A 19771-nucleotide genomic window follows, 5' to 3' on the forward strand; every position below is an offset into this window, starting at 1 on the left:
AGAAATAATTACACCTTAGGCTACCCTGGCTGTAACCAAAATTGCAGTTGAGGGTCACCGGCATACATGTATCAAATACATTGTAACTATGTGCTTATGTTAACATTTCCTGAAGATTCAACCACTGAGCAGGATTACTAAGTTAACCCCATTTTATTAATGAAAAAAATAAATAAATATACTATCATATGTATTCAAAAAGACAAACCAACTGGTGCCTACTAGTACTATCATAAGGAACATCATCCATTAACCATCTATACTTCCAGGTCTTTTGGCTCTGCTACACCAACAGGAATAAGCGTTCGGTTAATGTTTTCAGTGTTAATCATAGGGATTACAACTTAAACCACCATCCATATTTATTATATTTTTGAATGTGTAGGATATTTTTTAATGTAAGGGTATGAAGTAGACACACATCTGAAGTATCTTTATTTTATTTTTTCAAAGAACATAGTTATGTAACTATGGTGATGTATAATATTTATTGCAAGAGTTCATAAAAAATTCCAGGTATAGAAATCTTGAGCTTCATGCAGCATTAGATACTCAGTACAGTATCCCAGTTTCTGTTGACACTGTGAAGTGTGATATTCCTGAAAAAAAGTTTCTAGAAGTTATAACAATAAACCATTCAATAACATTTAAATACAGCAAAGTTATCTGTTTTAAAATAATTGTTCTTTTTAAAGACAAGTATTTACCAAATGCCATCAAACTTCTAATTTGCCCAAACTTAACAAATAAGATATTTTTCCATACCCCACCCGCTTTAGCATGTTTCGTTTTTACCTATTTTAAACACAATAAAATCGAAATAAAGCATAAACATGAACGACAATTATATCAAAGATACTAAGCTAATAAAAAATTACAAAAAAATATCATACCATATAAGTTATATCTGCAAATTATTGGGAAATTATAATTGCTTCAACATAGAACTATATGCAGACGCACTGCAGTAGGTGATCGAGTACCCCCCCTACCCCACTAAATCCACTCAGAGTTGTCTCCCTTAAAATAATGTCGAAAAGGTCAATACAGCGTTGCATTGTATATTGATAAGTCTTTGGATTGAATAATTAAGTAAGTTCTGTTATTGTCGTTATATTTTGTTATACTACAAGGATTTCTTATATACAGTATAAAAAAACTTCATTCCTTGTGCACAGAGGATCGAGTGGTCTTAGAGAAAGACTTTTACTCCAGGGGTCAGTGGTTCGAGCCCAGTTGAGGATTACTTGTTTTCTTCCTTTTATTTCATTCTTGTTTTTTTACTGAAGCTTTTCTGATTCAATGTTTACATTTAACAATATAAAGCATTTAATCACAAACTTCAATACCTACCAAAATTTATGAAAAGGCCCCTTGAACATTATAATACTCTATCAGAAATTGAAAAGTTAAATAAACAATTAATTCTGATCCATTAAGTACAAACTGTACAATAGCTTGAGATGAAGATAAGGATGAAATATCAGACAAAGAAGATATTCATGACATGATTGGTACTCATTCCAGATGGACAGAAATAGGAATTGGTCAGCCAGTGAACCCAGAGGTTCAGATTTACCCCACAGGACAGGTGATGTTAATCAAAAATTAACTGTTAAACACATTTATTAGCTCATCTATTTTTTGAAAAAAAATTATGAGCTATTGTCATCACCTTGGCGTCGGCGTCTGCGTCGGCATCGGCGTCCGGTTAAGTTTTGCGTTTAGGTCCACTTTTCTCAGAAAGTATCAATGCTATTGCATTCAAACTTGGTACACTTACTTACTATCATGAGGGGACTGGGCAGGCAAAGTTAGATAACTCTGGCGTGCATTTTGACTGAATTATGTGCCCTTTTTATACTTAGAAAATTGAAAATTTTGGTTAAGTTTTGCGTTTAGGTCCACTTTTTTCAGAAAGTATCAATGCTATTGCATTCAAACTTGGTACACTTACTTACTATCATGAGGGGACTGGGCACGCAAAGTTAGATAACTCTGGCGTGCATTTTGACAGAATTATGTGCCCTTTTTATACTTAGAAAATTGAAAATTTTGGTTAAGTTTTGTGTTAAGGTCCATTTTATTCCTTAAGTATCAAAGCTATTGCTTTCATACTTGCAACACTTACTAACTACCGTAAGGGGACTGTGCAGGCAAAGTTATGTAACTCTGACTGGCATTTGGACGGAATTATGGGCCCTTTATACTAAGAAAATTGAAAGTTTGGTTAAGTTTTGTGTTTTGGTCCACTTTACCCCTAAAGTATCATAGATATTGCTATCATACTTGGAACACTCGCAAACTATCATAAGGGTACAGTAAAAGGACAAGTTGCATAACTCTGGATGTCATTTTTACAGAATTATGGCCCTTTTTTGACTTAGTAACTTTGAATATATGGTTAAATTTTGTGTTTCGATCCACTTTACTTCTTAAGTATCAAGGCTATTGCTTTCAAACTTCAAATACTTTCATGCTATCATGAGGTTACTGTACCTGGCAAGTTGAATTTTACCTTGACCTTTGAATGACCTTGACTCTCAAGGTCAAATTATTAAATTTCTCTAAAATTGCCATAACTTCTTTATTTATGATTAGATTTGATTGATACTTTGACAAAACTACTCTTACCTGACATACCACAATAGACTCCACCCAAACCATCGCCCGTGCCCCCCCCCCCCAACCCCCCCCCCAACCCCCCCCCTATTTTTTTTTTTTTTTTTTTTTTTTTAAGATCATCTCACGAATGACCACCACACCCTCACACTATACCCCCCCCCACCCCACCCCCTCCCCAATTTTTTTTTTAAACGGTTAAAAAACAAAACTATTTATTTTGATTATTTTATGTTTGAAATACCGTCCAACCATCGCACCCAAGAATCCCCCCCCCTCCACCCCCCTCCCCCCACCCGAATCCCCCCCCCTATTTTTTTTTTTTTTTTTTTTAAGATCATCTCACAAATTACCACCACACCCTCACACTATACCCCCCTACCTCACCCCCCCCCCATTTTTTTTTATGAAACGGTTAAAAAACACAAATATTTATTTTGATTATTTTATGTTTGAAATACCGTCCAACCATCGCACCCAAGAATCCCCCCCCCCCCCCCCCAATTTTTTTTTTCCTTTTTTTCGCATTTTTGGAAGAAAATGTAATAAATGTCCACACCCCCACACAATGCACTGCTCTTCACTCCACTCCTCCCTCCTTTGTGATTGAAAATGAGAGTCCCTTCACCTTTAAAAAGAAAATAGATGAGCGGTCTGCACCCGCAAGGCGGTGCTCTTGTTATCCTTGGATTTCCATTCCTAGCCAAAAGCTAGACCTTTTCATTGTTATTTAAATTAAATAATCTGTTTCATCTGTTTATTCTGTTTTACATTTCCAAAGACGTATAATACAGATTTTATAGGTCTTTGACATTTCTAATTGTATAACTATTAAGAGTATATTATTAACTAAAGTGTTATTTATAAAGCCGTTAGGGACAGTAATATTTATGAACATCGGATTTATGTGCAACCCTTTATATTGTTTATTTCTTTATAAAGTTTCTTAGATCCAGTAATTTAGTGCAATCATTTGATTCTTAGCTGTTTTTAAGCTCACCTGAGCACAACGTGCTCATGGTGAGCTTTTGTGATCGCTTTTTGTCCGTCGTCTGTTGTGCGTTGTGCGGCCTCAACATTTACCTTGTTAACTCTCTAGAGGCCACATTTATTGTCCAATCTTCATGAAATGTGGTCAGAAGATTGGTTTTAATGATATCTTGGATGAGTTCGAAAGTGGTTACGTTTGCTTGAAAAACATGGCTGCCAAGGGGCAGGGCATTTTTCCTTATATGGCTATATATGGCTATAGTAAAATGGTAACACTCTAGAGGCCACATTTATAGTCTGATCTTCATAAAACTTGGTCAGAAGATTCATTCCAATAATATCTTGGATGAGTTCGAAAATGATGCAGGTTGGTTGAAAAACATGGCCCCCAGGGGGCGGGGCATTTTCCTTATATGGCTATAGTAAAACCTTGTTTACACTCTAGAGGCCACATTTATTTTCCAATCTTCATGAAACTTTCTCAGAAGATTTGTCCCATTGATATCTTGGATGAGTTCAAAAATGGTAACTTTTGCTTGAAAAACATGGCTGCCAAGGGGCGGGGCATTTTTCCTTATATGGCTATAGTAAAATCTTAGTAACACTCTAGAGGCCACATTTATTGTCCAATCTTCATGAAACTTGGTCAGAAGATTCATCCCAAAAATATCTTGGACGAGTTCGAAAATGATTCCGGTTGGTTGAAAAACATGGCCGCCAGGGGCGGGTCAGTTTTCCTTTTATGGCTATATACATGTATAATAAAACCTTGTTAACACTCTAGAGGCCACATTTATTGTCCAATCTTGATGAAATATGGTCAGAAGATTTGTCTTAATGCCATCTTAGATGAGTTTGAAAATGGTTATGTTTGCTTGAAAAACATGGCCGCCAAGGGGCGGGGCATTTTTCCTTATATGGCAATATATGGCTATAGTAAAATCTTGTTAACACTCTAGAGGCCACATTTACTGTCCGATCTTCATGAAACTTGGTAAGAAGATCCATCCCATAACATATTGGACGAGTTAAAAAATGATGCAGGTTGGTTGAAAAATATGGCTGCCAGGGGGGGCCGGGCATTTTTCCTTATATGGCTATAGTAAAACCTTGTTAACACTCTAGAGACCCCATTTATTTTCTGATCTTCGTGAAACTTGGTCAGAAGATTTATCCCAATAATATCTTGTTATCTCAGGTGAGCGAATTTGGGCCTTTCAGGCCCTCTTGTTTGGTATGAACCAAAACTTGCAAATATAATATTATTTGAAGAGGTCATTATAGTTGGTTACTGACAGAAAACTTACATCACACCATCAAAGTGGAAGAAAAGTGGAGCTGCTATTTTTCATCTTCATTTATTGTAATTCTTATCTCATATGTTTCAGCTGTTCTTGCACAAAATTTTGTTCTACCGTGGAATAATTCTTCACCATTGGCCAGCTATGGTTCATGAGAGGATTCAAGTGCAGCCAGATAAGTGAGAATGACATTTAATTGATTGATGATTTGAGCATAGTCAAGTGGAAATGGCTTGTATGCTTGCAAGCAACCAGCATAGCTCCAGACGAGCCTTGACACCTGTCCGCTAATGATACCACGAAACCTTGCATGACTGATAGCAGATATGGTAGCTCCTGAACATATTGCACAATAGTACATGTATGTCTTTAGCATGATGCATGAACCATGCGTCCCATTTTTGCACAATGGGGCTCCCTTTTTATGTCCCCCACTATAGTAGTGGGGGACATATTGTTTTTGCCCTGTCTGTTGGTCTGTTGGTTGGTTGGTCTGTTGGTTGGTTGGTTGGTTTGCACCAACTTTAACATTCTGCAATAACTTTTGCTATATTGAAAATAGCAACTTCATATTTGGCATGCATGTGAATCTCATGAAGCTGCACATTTTGAGTGGTGAAAGGTCAAGGTCATCCTTCAAGGTCAGAGGTCAAATATATGTGGCCAAAATCGCTCATTTTATGAATACTTTTGCAATATTGAAGATAGCAACTTGATATTTGGCATGCATGTGTATTTCATGGAGCTGCACATTTTGAGTGGTGAAAGGTCAAGGTCAAGGTCATCCTTCAAGGTCAGAGGTCTAATATGTATGGCCCAAATCGCTTATTTTATGAATACTTTTGCAATATTGAAGATAGCAACTTGATATTTGGCATGCATGTGTATCTCATGGAGCTGCACATTTTGAGTGGTGAAAGGTCAAGGTTAAGGTCATCCTTCAAGGTCAGAGGTCAAATATATGTGGCCCAAATCGCTTATTTTATGAATACTTTTGCAATATTGAAGTTAGCAACTTGATATTTGGCATGCATGTGTATCTCATGGAAGTGCACATTTTGAGTGGTTAAAGGTCAAGGTCATCCTTCAAGGTCAAATATATGGGTCGAAATTGCGCATGTAATGTCACTTCTGCAATATTGAAGCTAGCAATTTTATATTTGAAATGCGTGTGTATCTCAAGGAGCTGCACATTTTGAGTGGTGAAGGGTCAAGGTCAAGGTCATCCTACAAGGTCAAACATCATATAGGGGGACATTGTGTTTCACAAACACATCTTGTTTAATTTGTAGAGGTTTGATTGTGTTTATCCTCACATTCTAGCTGTAGGTCTGTGATCTTTGGGTTTAATTACAATGTTAAACATTTCAAGTCATAAGAGTTTTGCTAATGTTTTATTATCAATTGACAAAAACATTTTTAACATCATTGCAGATGTCATGGTACATTTGCTGCTAAAAAGATTAAATGTGTTTTCTGGGTCGAATTATTTGTTATAATGTATACTGAATGTTTTAAAAACTGTTCATTACTTCATTGTCGAGAATTACACTTTTTGTTTAACTTTGAATGAATTAATGTATGTGTTAAGTGGCTCTAAGACATTGTAATGCATACTGACTATTTTAGCATAAAAAAGAACAGCAAGACAAAACCATACTACCAAGTGTTGGTAGATGACAGCTCCGGGATACAAACGGTAAGCTTTCACAATGGAATCAATGTAAAAGTTACCATCCAGGACTTTTTTGCTGTTTTTGAGAAGCGCCCCTGGCCCCTCACTGTGTGAAAAAATGAGTCACAAACTTTTCAAAATTGTTAAAAAATGAGTCACAAACTTTTCAAAATTGTGAATGAAAACGACTTGTATTGTCGCCACGTTAGATTTGTAAAATGTGCTTGTCCAAAATTGTCTGAGAAGGAAAAAAAGCCTTGAAAACACCCAGCTTTTTTTATAATTAATTTGTTAATAATGGAAATTTGAAATTCCTTGCATTTGACTCTGGATGTTTTCTTCAGAGCTCGTTCCAGTATTTGAATGATTTCTTAATATGAGCTTTTGCTGGAAATAAACTTACGAAATAACATCTTTCACTGGATAAATAACTATTCTTTTAAGTAGATCTGTTACCGGTATTTTTTTTACAGTTTTGGAAATACAATGGCACAAATTGATTTCAACCTAGGCTGATAATAAGTTTCAACTTTGATAATGCAAGCCATGTGGTATGACATTTTCTGAAGGTCATAATCTTTTTATGAACTTGGAATATACCTGTTATAATTGATAGGCACTATGTTCTACTTTGCAGTCATATAACTTAAAAAACAAACACTTCTTTTAGAAAGCTGGACACCCAAATGTTTCGTTCATGCCACCACCTGATCTGCGAAAGTACATGACAAAGAGGGTACCAATTGTTGAATATTCAGGTATGCTTATCTTTGTTTATATTACAGAGTAAATAAAATAGTTCAAAAAGATCTTAAAATTTTGATTTGGCTTACAGCTACAAAGAATTAACATGTATTTCAAGATACATATTGTTTTTTAATTTTACAGCTAATTTGACAACAGTCTTACAGCTGATGGGCATGTGTTATTTATAAAAAATAGTTATAATATAAGTCTTAATGTATGTTTTTTAGCTCACCTGAGCACAAGGTGCTCATGGTGAGCTTTTGTGATCGCCTTTTGTCCGTCGTCAGTCGTGCGTCATCAACATTTTGCCTTGTGAACACTCTAGAGGCCACATTTATTGTCTGATCTTCATGAAATTTGGTCAGAACATTTGTCCCATTGATACCTCAACTGAGTTCGAAACTGGGTCATGCTGGGTCAAAAACTAGGTTACTAGGTCAAAAAAAGAAAAACCTTGTGAACACTGTAGAAGTCACATTTGATGCCCAATCTTAATGTAGCTTTGTCAAAACGTTGTCTAAATGATATGTTGGTTGAGTTCAAAAATGGTTCCGGTCTGTTGAAAAACATGGCCGCCAGGGGGCGGGGCAGTATTCCTTATATGGCTATAGAGAAACCTTGTGAACACTCTAGAAGTCACAATTTTTGCCCATTATCATGAAACTTGGTCAAAATATTAGTATCATTGATATCTCGGACGAGTTCGAAAATGGTTCAGATCGGTGAAAAAACATGGCCGCCAGGGGGCGGGGCAGTTTTCCTTAAACGGCTATAGTAAAACCTTGTTAACACTCTAGAGGCCACATTTATTGTCCAATCTTCATGAAATTTGGTTAGAAGATTGGTCTGTATGATATCTTGGATGAGTTCAAAAATGGTTACCTTTGCTTGAAAAACATGGCTGCCAAGGGGCGAGGCATTTTTCCTTATATGGCTATATATATGGCTATAGTAAAACCTTGTGAACACTCTAGAGGCCACATTTATTGTCCAATCTTCATGAAATTGGATCAGAAGATTGGTCTCAATGATGGATAGGTTCGAAAACGGTAACGTTTGCTTGAAAAACATGGCTGCCAAGGGGGCGGGGCATTTTTCCTTATATGGCTATATATGGCGATAGTAAAATCTTGTTAACACTCTAGAGGCCACATTTATTGTCAGATCTTCATGAAACTTAGTCAGAAGATTCATCCCAATAATATCTTGGACAAGTTAAAAAATGGTTCCGGTTATTGGAAAAACATGGCCGCCAGGGGGCGGGGCATTTTTCCTTATATAGCTATAGTTAAACCTTGTTAACACTCTAGAAGCCGTATTTATTGTACGATCATCATGAAACTTTGTCAGAAGATTTGTCCCAATGATATTTTGGACAAGTTCGAAAATGGTTCCAGTTGCTTGAAAAACATGGCCACCAGTAGGCCGGGCATTTTTCCTTACATGGACTTATGAATCTTCATGAAACTTTGTCAGTATATTTGTTTAAATGATATCTTGGATGTGTATGAAAATGGTTCTGGTCTGTTGAAAAACGTGGCTGCCAGGGTGTTCACTAGTCATGAAAGTTGGTAAGAACATTTTGTTCTAATGACATCTTGGGCTGCACAGAACAGGTCAGTTCCTTTGAATCTCAGGTGAGCAACTTTAAGCCTTTCAGGCCCTCTTGTATGTAATACTTAATGTAATGTTTTTTTTAACTTAACTATTCACAAAATAGTAAAAGCTGTACTTCTGACCCCAAAAGTACACATCAGAGTCTGAAAAATGTTCTGGTTAAAGGAAATGTGCAACATCTCCATATCAATATTTATACTAAAGATATAAAATTGAAACTGTACACATGAGCTCAGATTCATACTGTAAGGTTGCTGAACAATTCCATATATTGTGATGCAATTTAGAAAAAATATGTGCCCTTTTCAAATATATACAATAACTCCATTTCCATCTTTGTACTACAAGTAATCAATGAAACTCTCTGTGCAGGTATTGACTATGTGTAACATATGATTCCATCTGTGCAGGTATTGACTATATGTAACATAATTATAATGATTTCATCTGTGCAGGTATTGACTACATGTAACATATAATGATTCTATCTGTGCAGGTATTGATTATCATGGATTGATTTTTTTAGCTCATCTATTCTTTGAAAAATAATTATGAGCTATTGTCATCACCTTGGCGTTGTCGTCAGCGTCCGGTTAAGTTTTGTGTTTAGGTCCTTTTTTCTCAGAAAGTATCAACGCTATTGCATTCAAACTTGGTACACTTACTTACTATCATGAGGGGACTGGGCAGGCAAAGTAAGATAACTCTGGTGTGCTTTTTGACAGAATTATGTGCCCTTTTTATACTTAGAAAATTGAAAATTTGGTTAAGTTTTGTGTTAAGGTCCATTTTTAGCTCTACTGGCCATAGGCCAGAAGAGCTTATGGGATGGCATGGTGTCTGTCTGTCTGTTTGTGTGTGTGTGCGTTAGACTTTCTCTTGTTTGTCCGATTAAGTCCACATTTTTCATCTGATTCTTTTCAAACTTGATCAGTGTGTTGATATTAATGAGGACTGGAACCCAATTAAAAATGGGTTACATCAGAGTAAAAAGTCCAGAATTATCTCCCCTTGAATTTGAGAAAGTTGTGAAATAAGGCATGTTTACACAATTAAGTCCACAGTTTTCATCCAATCATTTCCCAACTTGCACAGTGTCTTTATCTGAATGATGAGTCAAACCCTATCGAAAATAAGCAATATCGGAGTTGTAAGTCCAGAATTATTTCCCCTTGAATTTGAGAAAAAATGAAAATCTTTAACATTTTGCCATAACTATTGCAATATTGAAGATAGCAACTTCATATTTGGTATGCATGTGTATCTCATGGAGCTGCACATTTTGAGTGGTGAAAGGTCAAGGTCATCCTTCAAGGTCAAAGGTAAAAAAAAATCAAAGCCGCGCAGGAGGGGACATGGTGTTTCCGACAAACACATTTCTTGTTTGTTTACATATAAAGTTCTATCCTTTTGAAACTTCAACGGACTTTTTATATCATCAAGGTCCAGAACCCCATTGAGAGTGAAGAAAATTTGTCCAACTTATTGTTGAAAAGGAGCCATTTGAAGTTTAAATTTTACGTTTTTTCTTGTTTATGAAATGAATTTCCCATTTTGGGTCTGTTTGTTTAAAACCTACTCAGATTGTTCATACTATCAAGGGCTTGAGCCCTATTGATTCCAGCCAGTAGAGCAATTCAAAGCTATTGCTTTCATACTTGCAACACTTGCTTACTATCATAAGGGGACTGGGCAGGCAAAATTATGTAAATCTGACCGGCATTTTGACAGAATTATGTGCCCTTTTTATACTTAGAAAATTGAAAATTTGGTTAAGTTATGTGTTTAGGTCCACTTTATTCCTAAAGTATTAAAGCTTTTGCTTTCATACTTGCAACGATCACTTACTATCTTAAGGGGGCTGTGCTGGCAAAGTTATGTAACTCTGACTGGCATTTTGACAGAATTATGGGCCCTTTATAATTAGAAAATTGAAAATTTGATTAAGTTATGAGTTTTGGTCCACTTTACTTCTAAAGTATCATAGATATTGCTTTCATACTTGGGACACTCGCAAACTATCATAAGGTGACAGTACAGGACAAGTTGCATAACTCTGGTTGTCATTTTGACAGAATAATGGCCCTTTTTTGACTTAGTAACTTTGAATATATGGTTAAATTTTATGTTAAGATCCACTTAACTTCTAAAATATCAAGGCTATTGCTTTCAAAATTGAAATACTTTCATGCTATCATGAGGGAACTGTACCTGGCAAGTTGAAATTTACCTTGGCCTTTGAATGACCTTGACTATCATGGTCAAATTATTAAATTTTGCTAAAAATGCCATAACTTCTTTATTTATGATTAGATTTAATTGATACCTTGGCATAACAACTCTTACCTGACATACCACAATAGACTTCACCCAAACCATCCCCCACGCCCCCCCATATTTTTTTCATTTTCTTTAAAGATGAGCGGTCTGCACCCGCAAGGCAGTGCTCTTGTTTCTGTTCAGGTCTCAACTCTTTTATTATGATTCTCTGTATGCAGGTATTCACTACGTGTCACATGTTTTGACTCCCTCTGTGCATGTATTGACAATGTGTCACTTATCATGCTCTACTCTGTGCATGTTTTGACTATGTGTCACTTATTATGCTCTGCTCTGTGCATGTATTGACTATGTGTCACTTATCATGCTCTGCTCTGTGCATGTATTGACTATGTGTCACTTATCATGCTCTGCTCTGTGCATGTATTGACATTGTGTCACATATCATGATCTGCTCTGTGTATGTATTGACTATGTGTCACTTATCATGATCTGCTCTGTGTATGTATTGACTATGTGTCACTTATCATGCTCTGCTCTGTGCATGTATTGACATTGTGTCACTTATCATGCTCTTCTCTGTGCATGTATTGACTATGTGTCACTTATCATGATCTGCTCTGTGTATGTATTGACTATGTGTCACTTATCATGATCTGCTCTGTGTATGTATTGACTATGTGTCACTTATCATGCTCTGCTCTGTGCATGTATTGACATTGTGTCACTTATCATGCTCTGCTCTGTGCATGTATTGACTATGTGTCACTTATCATGATCTGCTCTGTGTATGTATTGACTATGTGTCACTTATCATGATCTGCTCTGTGTATGTATTGACTATGTGTCTCTTATCATGCTCTGCTCTGTGTATGTATTGACTATGTGTCAATTATCATGCTCTGCTCTGTGCATGTATTGACTATGTGTCACTTATCATGATCTGCTCTGTGCATGTATTGACTATGTGTCACTTATCATGCTCTGCTCTGTGCATGTATTGGCACTGTGTCACTAATCATGATCTGCTCTGCTGTGTGTATTGACTATGTGTCACTTATCATGATCTGCTCTGTGCATGTATTGACTATGTGTCACTTATCATGATCTGCTCTGTGTATGTATTGACTATGTGTCACTTATCATGATCTGCTCTGTGTATGTATTGACTATGTGTCACTTATCATGATCTGCTCTGTGCATGTATCAGGCTTTTTCCGCTCCATTTTGGGAATACGCCACACTGGAATTTTGGGAATTTCGCGTCGTGAAAACACCCATTTTGGGAAAAAAATTATTCGCAAAATTGGCTCAATTGGGAAAAATTATTGCATGTAAATAGTGTTTCTTATATTTCAAAGAAGCCGTTAACTGGTAAATAACGACTATTTTGATAACTTATTATTAAAATTTTACAAAGTATTATTAACATGTGAGATAAGTGCAGGTTTTTAAATCTGAATTTGGGGAAAAGGCCTGACCTTTTTTGAGGTAAAAAAAAAGGTGCGAAGCGCCGGATTTTGAGGAAAATAAGGAAAGTCTTAAATAATCATTAACATATTTTACAGTTTTTAAAACAAATTCAAGGCAACAGATAATTTAATTATGCAACACTTTCTATTTTCTACACCGGATCAGGTTAACTTATATATTTTCAGTTAAAAAAAAAAAAATTATTTTTTTTTTTTTTTTTTTTTTGGAATTGGGAATTTTTTTTTTCAATTGGGAAAAAAACAGCCAGATTTGCATTGGGAATGGGGCCGAATTTCGGACCCGTGGCATAGGGCGGAAAAAGCCTGTGTATTGACTATGTGTCACTTATCATGCTCTGCTCTGTGCATGTATTGACTATGTGTCACTTATCATGATCGGCTCTGTGCATGTATTGACTATGTGTCACTTATCATGCTCTGCTCTGTGCATGTATTGACTATGTGTCACTTATCATGATATGCTCTGTGTATGTATTGACTATGTGTCACTTATCATGATCTGCTCTGTGCATGTATTGACTATGTGTCACTTATCATGATCTGCTCTGTGCATGTATTGACTATGTGTCACTTATCATGATCGGCTCTGTGTATGTATTGACATTGTGTCACTTATCATGATCTGCTCTGTGTATGTATTGACTATGTGTCTCTTATCATGCTCTGCTCTGTGCATGTATTGACATTGTGTCACTTATCATGATCTGCTGTGTGCATGTATTGACCATGTGTCACTTATCATGCTCTGCTCTGTGCATGTATTGACTATGTGTCACTTATCATGATCTGCTCTGTGTATGTATTGACTATGTGTCACTTATCATGCTCTGCTCTGTGTATGTATTGACTATGTGTCACTTATCATGCTCTGCTCTGTGCATGTATTGACTATGTGTCACTTATCATGATCTGTTCTGTGTATGTATTGACTATGTGTCACTTATCATGCTCTGCTCTGTGTATGTATTGACTATGTGTCACTTATCATGATCGGCTCTGTGCATGTATTGACATTGTGTCACTTATCATGATCTGCTCTGTGTATGTATTGACTATGTGTCACTTATCATGATCTACTCTGTGTATGTATTGACTATGTGTCACTTATCATGCTCTGCTCTGTGCATGTATTGACTATGTGTCACTTATCATGATCTGCTCTGTGCATGTATTGACTATGTTTCACTTATCATGATCTGCTCTGTGTATGTATTGACTATGTGTCACTTATCATGCTCTGCTCTGTGTATGTATTGACTATGTGTCACTTATCATGATCTGCTCTGTGTATGTATTGACTATGTGTCACTTATCATGCTCTGCTCTGTGCATGTATTGACTATGTGTCACTTATCATGATCTGCTCTGTGTATGTATTGACACTGTGTCACTTATCATGCTCTGCTCTGCGCAGGTATCGACTACGTTTCACATGATGACATCTCCCCTCTGTTCCTGAGTAGGGACAGCAAGCCTATACAACATGATCTACTGGAGCCGTTCTTCATAAGGGATGACCTATGTAGGTCGATGGAACACATGATGGTTTGACTGGGATTCTCAATAGTGAAGCATGTTTTATAAGGGACAACATTTGTAGGTTTATGTAAAACATGGCAGTTGTATTGGGATTTTCTTTTGTTGAGAATTCTTCATAAGAGCGGACCTGTATTGATTGGCAGAATACATATGCGTTTTATGAGGATTTTCCAGAGTTTAGCATTCATCATAATGCACAGCCTATGTAGGTTGATGGAATACATAACAGTTGCATGCGGTTTCTCTAGATTTCAGCGTTTTTATGTCCCCCACTATAGTAGAGGGGGACATATTGTTTTTCCCTGTCTGTTGGTCTGTTTGCGCCAACTTTAACATTTTGCAATAACTTTTGCTATATTGAAGATAGCAACTTCATATTTGGCATGCATGTGTATCTCATGAAGCTGCACATTTTGAGTGGTGAAAGGTCAAGGTCATCCAGCAAGGTCAGAGGTCAAATATATGTGGCCAAAATCGCTCATTTTATGAATACTTTTGCAATATTGAAGATAGCAACTTGATATTTGGCATGCATGTGTATCTCATGGAGCTGCACATTTTGAGTGGTGAAAGGTCAAGGTCATCCTTCAAGGTCAGAGGTCAAATATATGTGGCCTAAATCGCTTATTTTATAAATACTTTTGCAATATTGAAGATAGCAGCTTGATATTTGGCATGCATGTGCATCTCATGGAGCTGCACATTTTGAGTGGTGAAAGGTCAAGGTCATCCCTCAAGGTGAGAGGTCAAATATATGTGGCCCAAATCGCTTATTTTATGAATACTTTTGCAATATTGAAGATAGCAACTTGATATTTGGCATGCATGTGTATCTCATGGAGCTGCACATTTTGAGTGGTGAAAGGTCAAGGTCATCCTTCACAAGGTCAAGGTCATCTTTCAAGGTCAAACGTCATATAGGGGGACATTGTGTTTCACAAACACATCTTGTTCATAAGATACTAAGAACATATATATAAATAATGTTGTAACTAATAAGGGTCTTATGTGTTTGCAGCAATACCTACATTGTTTTATCAGTTAAAAGGAATTGTGAGTTTCGTAATCATGTTGACAATGTTAAAATTAAGGTAAAACCCAAGTGATAATATTATTGTCATATTTGCACTTCTTTTAATCATAAATAAAGGCTTAAATATTTAAAAGTCTTAATGTTTGCCTTATATCAGCTTCACACAATCCCTTTTAATTTTAACAACTGTATATGATATTATGATTGACATGGCTTCATATTGTTCCCATACTGCTATATCTAAAGGGGCAGGAAATTTATTTTGGTTGAGAGAGTACGAGCATAATATCAATTTTTATGTCCCCCACTATAGTAGTGGGGGACATATTGTTTTTGCCCTGTCTGTCTGTTGGTCTGTTGGTCTGTCTGTCTGTTTGCGCCAACTTTAACATTTTGCAATAACTTTTGCTATATTGAAGATAGCAACTTCATATTTGGCATGCATGTGTATCTCATGAAGCTGCACATTTTGAGTGGTGAAAGGTCAAGGTCATCCTTCAAGGTCAGAGGTCAAATATATGTGGCCAAAAGCGCTCATTTTATGAATACTTTTGCAATATTGAAGATAGCAACTTGATATTTGGCATGCATGTGTATCTCATGGAGCTGCACATTTTGAGTGGTTAAAGGTCAAGGTCAAGGTCATCCTTCAAGGTCAGAGGTCAAATATATGTGACCAAAATCGCTCATTTTATGAATACTTTTGCAATATTGAAGATAGCAACTTGATATTTGGCATGCATGTGCATCTCATGGAGCTGCTCATTTTGAGTGGTGAACGGTCAAGGTCAAGGTCATCCTTCAAGGTCAGAAGTCAAATATATGTGGCCCAAATCGCTTATTTTATGAATACTTTTGCAATATTGAAGATAGCAACTTGATATTTGGCATGCATGTGTATCTCATGGAGCTGCACATTTTGAGTGGTGAAAGGTCAAGGTCAAGGTCATCCTTCACAAGGTCAAGGTCATCCTACAATGTCAAACATCATATAGGGGGACATTGTGTTTCACAAACACATCTTGTTTACTATGTACCTAATTGTGCAGGGTCAGTGCGGGTTATAGGCCATTTCACTTTACATGTCTTAGCCAATCAAAAATGAGTTTTTGTATGAGGCAAGAAAAACAAAACTACAGCGTATAATGCAATCTCATTTTGATTCCGTTAATGATGAAGGTCCTTAAAAACTTCAGCCAACGGTCCCCGCTACATCAAGACGGACTCACTGCGACAGTTCCAGGAGGACCTTTACCCCTACCTACACATGAAGGACGTCTATCGACAGACAACCGAGAGCGTGCGCATAACCGTCATACCATTCTATGTCGGCAAGGATGACAAACTGGGAGAGCACTGGGTAATGGCTGTTAAAATTTACTCTTTGTTAATTGAATATGAAAAAAAATGATGGTATTGTTGCAGCCGAACATGTTATCTTATACATTAAGGTTGGTGATAGGAAAAGCATGAAGTTTTGACTGATGTACCCTGTGTTTGTGTCCACTTTTCAAATATGAAATATAAACTATGTACTCTAATACATGTATACAAAAATGCGCAAAACTGTGACCTGTGTCCATAAATAAGAATAGCTTTGTTGGAAAACATAATCATTATACCCCCACAAACTGTATATAGGAGTGAGCATGTCGGTCGGACTGTTGGTCTGTCGGTCCGTATTAAGTGTCCGCTGTCTAATTCAAGTTGTTTTCATCAGATCTTCACCAAACTTGGTCAGATGTTGTATCTAGATGATCTTAAGGCCAAGTTCGAATATGGGTCATGCCGGGTCAAAAACTAGTTAATTTTTGGAATATTCAGGCAATTTGTTACATTTGTTCAACTTCAATAGATAAAACCGAAATAATATTCAATGTTGGACAGCACTTGCACAGCAGAGATTTAAGCTTATTTTTATACTAAAAAAAAATCCAGCAGTATATTATGAATTAGTTTAAAAAGCCCAAGTCTGGATTTGTAACTCATTGCTGCTCCCATTGCTATGTGTGTAGTGGCGGTACTGTATCCGGATAGAGAACCTCGGAGAGGAGACTGTACAGCTGAGGAGTCGTCACTGGGAGATCTTCAGTGGCTCGGGGCGGGAGCAGATATCAGACAGGGGTGTGGTTGGGGAAGTAAGTACACTAGTTTAGGTCTTTAGTTTAAAGGGCCAGTTCTCCTAAATAATTACCAACTCATTATTGCATTTACTTTCGTCTAATTCAAATTGGTTTTCTTGTATTTTAATATATTCAAAGGCATTTAGTATAGGGCATTTGAATTCAAAGCTTTGGGTTTTAAAGACACTCATAAATTTCCTGGGAAGAACACATTCTGGAACCTGTTGAAAGATCTTGAACATGCATCAATACTGTTTATTATGCCCCCCCTTAGAAGAAGAGGGGGTATATTGTTTTGCACATGTCGGTCGGTCTGTCCATTGGTCCGTCCACCAGATCGTTTCTGGATGATAACTCAAGAACACTTAGGCCTAGGATCATAAAACTTCATAGGTACATTGATCATGACTAGCAGATGACCCCTATTGATTTTCAGGTCACTAGGTCAAGGTCACAGTGACTCGAAACAGTAAAATGGTTTCCGGATGATAACTCAAGAATGCTTACGCCTAAGATCATGAAACTTCATAGGTACATTGATCATGACTGGCAGATGACCCCTATTGATTTTCAGGTCACTAGGTCAAAGGTCAAGGTCCCAGTGACTCAAAATAGTAAAATGGTATCCGGATGATAACTCAAAAATGCTTACGCCTAGGATCATGAAACTTAATAGGTACATTGATCATGACTGGCAGATGACCCCTATTAATTTTGAGGTCACTAGGTCAAAGGTCAAGGTCACAGTGACCCGAAACAGTAAAATGGTTTCCTGATGATAACTCAAGAATAATTAGGCCTACAACTGCCACTACAACTGACAGCCCATATGGGGGGCATGCATGTTTTACAAACAGCCCTTGTTTACTGTTAAATTTGTGAAAAACATTCACAGAATTACCATGTTAATTAACAAACAGGAATCATTTTTGAACTCAGCAATGATCAGAAAAAATGCTTTGACCTCTTTTAAGGAAGATTAAATTAAAAATGTGATTTCTTAACTGTTAACATGGTTTTACTATTGCCATATAAGGAAAACTTCCTGCCCCCCCCCCCCCCCCCACATCCCCCCCCCCCCCCATCCCCCCCCCCCCCCCCCCCCCCCCCCCCCGGCTTCATCAGTGCTTTTCGACAAACTAGAACCATTTGTTTACTCTGCTCAAATATTGTTTGAATAAATATTGTGACCTAGTTTAATGAAGATTGGACTATAAATGTGACTTCTCAAATATTAACATGGTTTTACTATAGCCATCAAAGTAAAATATCTCCTCACCCTGGTGGCCATGATTTTCAACTGACCGAAACCATTTTTTTAAGTTAGCTGAGTTATATTTGAAACGAAAGTTCTGACCAATTTTCATGAAGATTGGACGATAAAGGGTGGAAGACTTCAAGAGTGTTAACAATGTTTTACTAAAGCCAAATAAGAAAAGCACTTCCCTTAGCAGCAATATTTGTTAACGATCTGGAACCATTTTCAAACTAAGCAAATACATTTTCTAATTTTTTTTCATGAAGATTAGACAATCAATATTGCTTTTAAAGGGTTAATAAGGTTTAACTAAAGCCATATAAGGAAAACTGCCCCGAATCTGGGAGGACATCTTTTTCAACAAACCTTAACCATTTTTGAACAAACCTGAGGTACCATTTAAACACATTTTGTGGCCAAGTTTCATGAAGATCAGACAATAAATATGGCATATAGAGTGTGAACATTAAGGTAAATGTAAATATTGCATGATTAACAACAAACAACAGACGAAAAGTGATCATAAAAGCTCACAATTAGCATGTTGTTCTCAGGTGAGACAAAACAAACAGCTTGATTTTTTAGACCGATATATTTCAGGGGGATCATGTTTGTTTTTGATTTACCCATCTGTATGGTACATTTGCATTTGCTTTTTACATTTATGCCATAACTTTTTTAACTGTTCCTTTCTTTCCACCAATGTCCTATTGTTTTCCTGGTTTTGGGGACATATTTGTGCACTACTTATTTGTCCAGGTAAACATGTCTTGTTCATTGCAGGAGCCTGTGCTGTCCAAGCTGTACCCAGTGTTTCAGTACCAGAGTCACATTCACCTGGAGTCCCCTACAGGCACCATGTGGTAAGGCTCAACAAGCCGACGCTTCTCGACGCATGCAAAAATGTGTTGAATTGTAGGACAAATGAGCCAACCAGCTAAAATAGAGTGCATATTTGCCTTCTAACTAGCTTATGTTGTACAGTAACAAGTACGGAGGATTCAAGTTTTACCTTTTTTCCCCAAAGAAACAACAGCCTGCTTAAATCTAATTTATAAGAACATAGTAGAGCGAATTTGTTTCTAGTATTTGT

At 36.9% G+C, this 19771-nt stretch overlaps 1 protein-coding gene across 1 annotated transcript in view; it reads left to right on the top strand.

Moving 5' to 3' along the window:
• The window catches only part of LOC127841653 (polymerase delta-interacting protein 2-like), a 22062-nt gene that overhangs the window by 1168 nt on the left and 1123 nt on the right, over nt 1–19771 (top strand). Inside the window, exons 2-9 of the mRNA XM_052370660.1 lie at nt 1528–1591; nt 5001–5092; nt 6543–6612; nt 7259–7346; nt 14140–14247; nt 16494–16657; nt 17313–17435; nt 19462–19541. Coding sequence (XP_052226620.1) covers nt 1528–1591; nt 5001–5092; nt 6543–6612; nt 7259–7346; nt 14140–14247; nt 16494–16657; nt 17313–17435; nt 19462–19541 — 789 coding nt within the window. The remainder of the gene's footprint in view (nt 1–1527; nt 1592–5000; nt 5093–6542; nt 6613–7258; nt 7347–14139; nt 14248–16493; nt 16658–17312; nt 17436–19461; nt 19542–19771) is intronic.

The sequence above is a fragment of the Dreissena polymorpha genome, chromosome 1 (assembly GCF_020536995.1).
Source record: "Dreissena polymorpha isolate Duluth1 chromosome 1, UMN_Dpol_1.0, whole genome shotgun sequence".
Lineage (NCBI taxonomy): Eukaryota > Metazoa > Mollusca > Bivalvia > Myida > Dreissenidae > Dreissena > Dreissena polymorpha.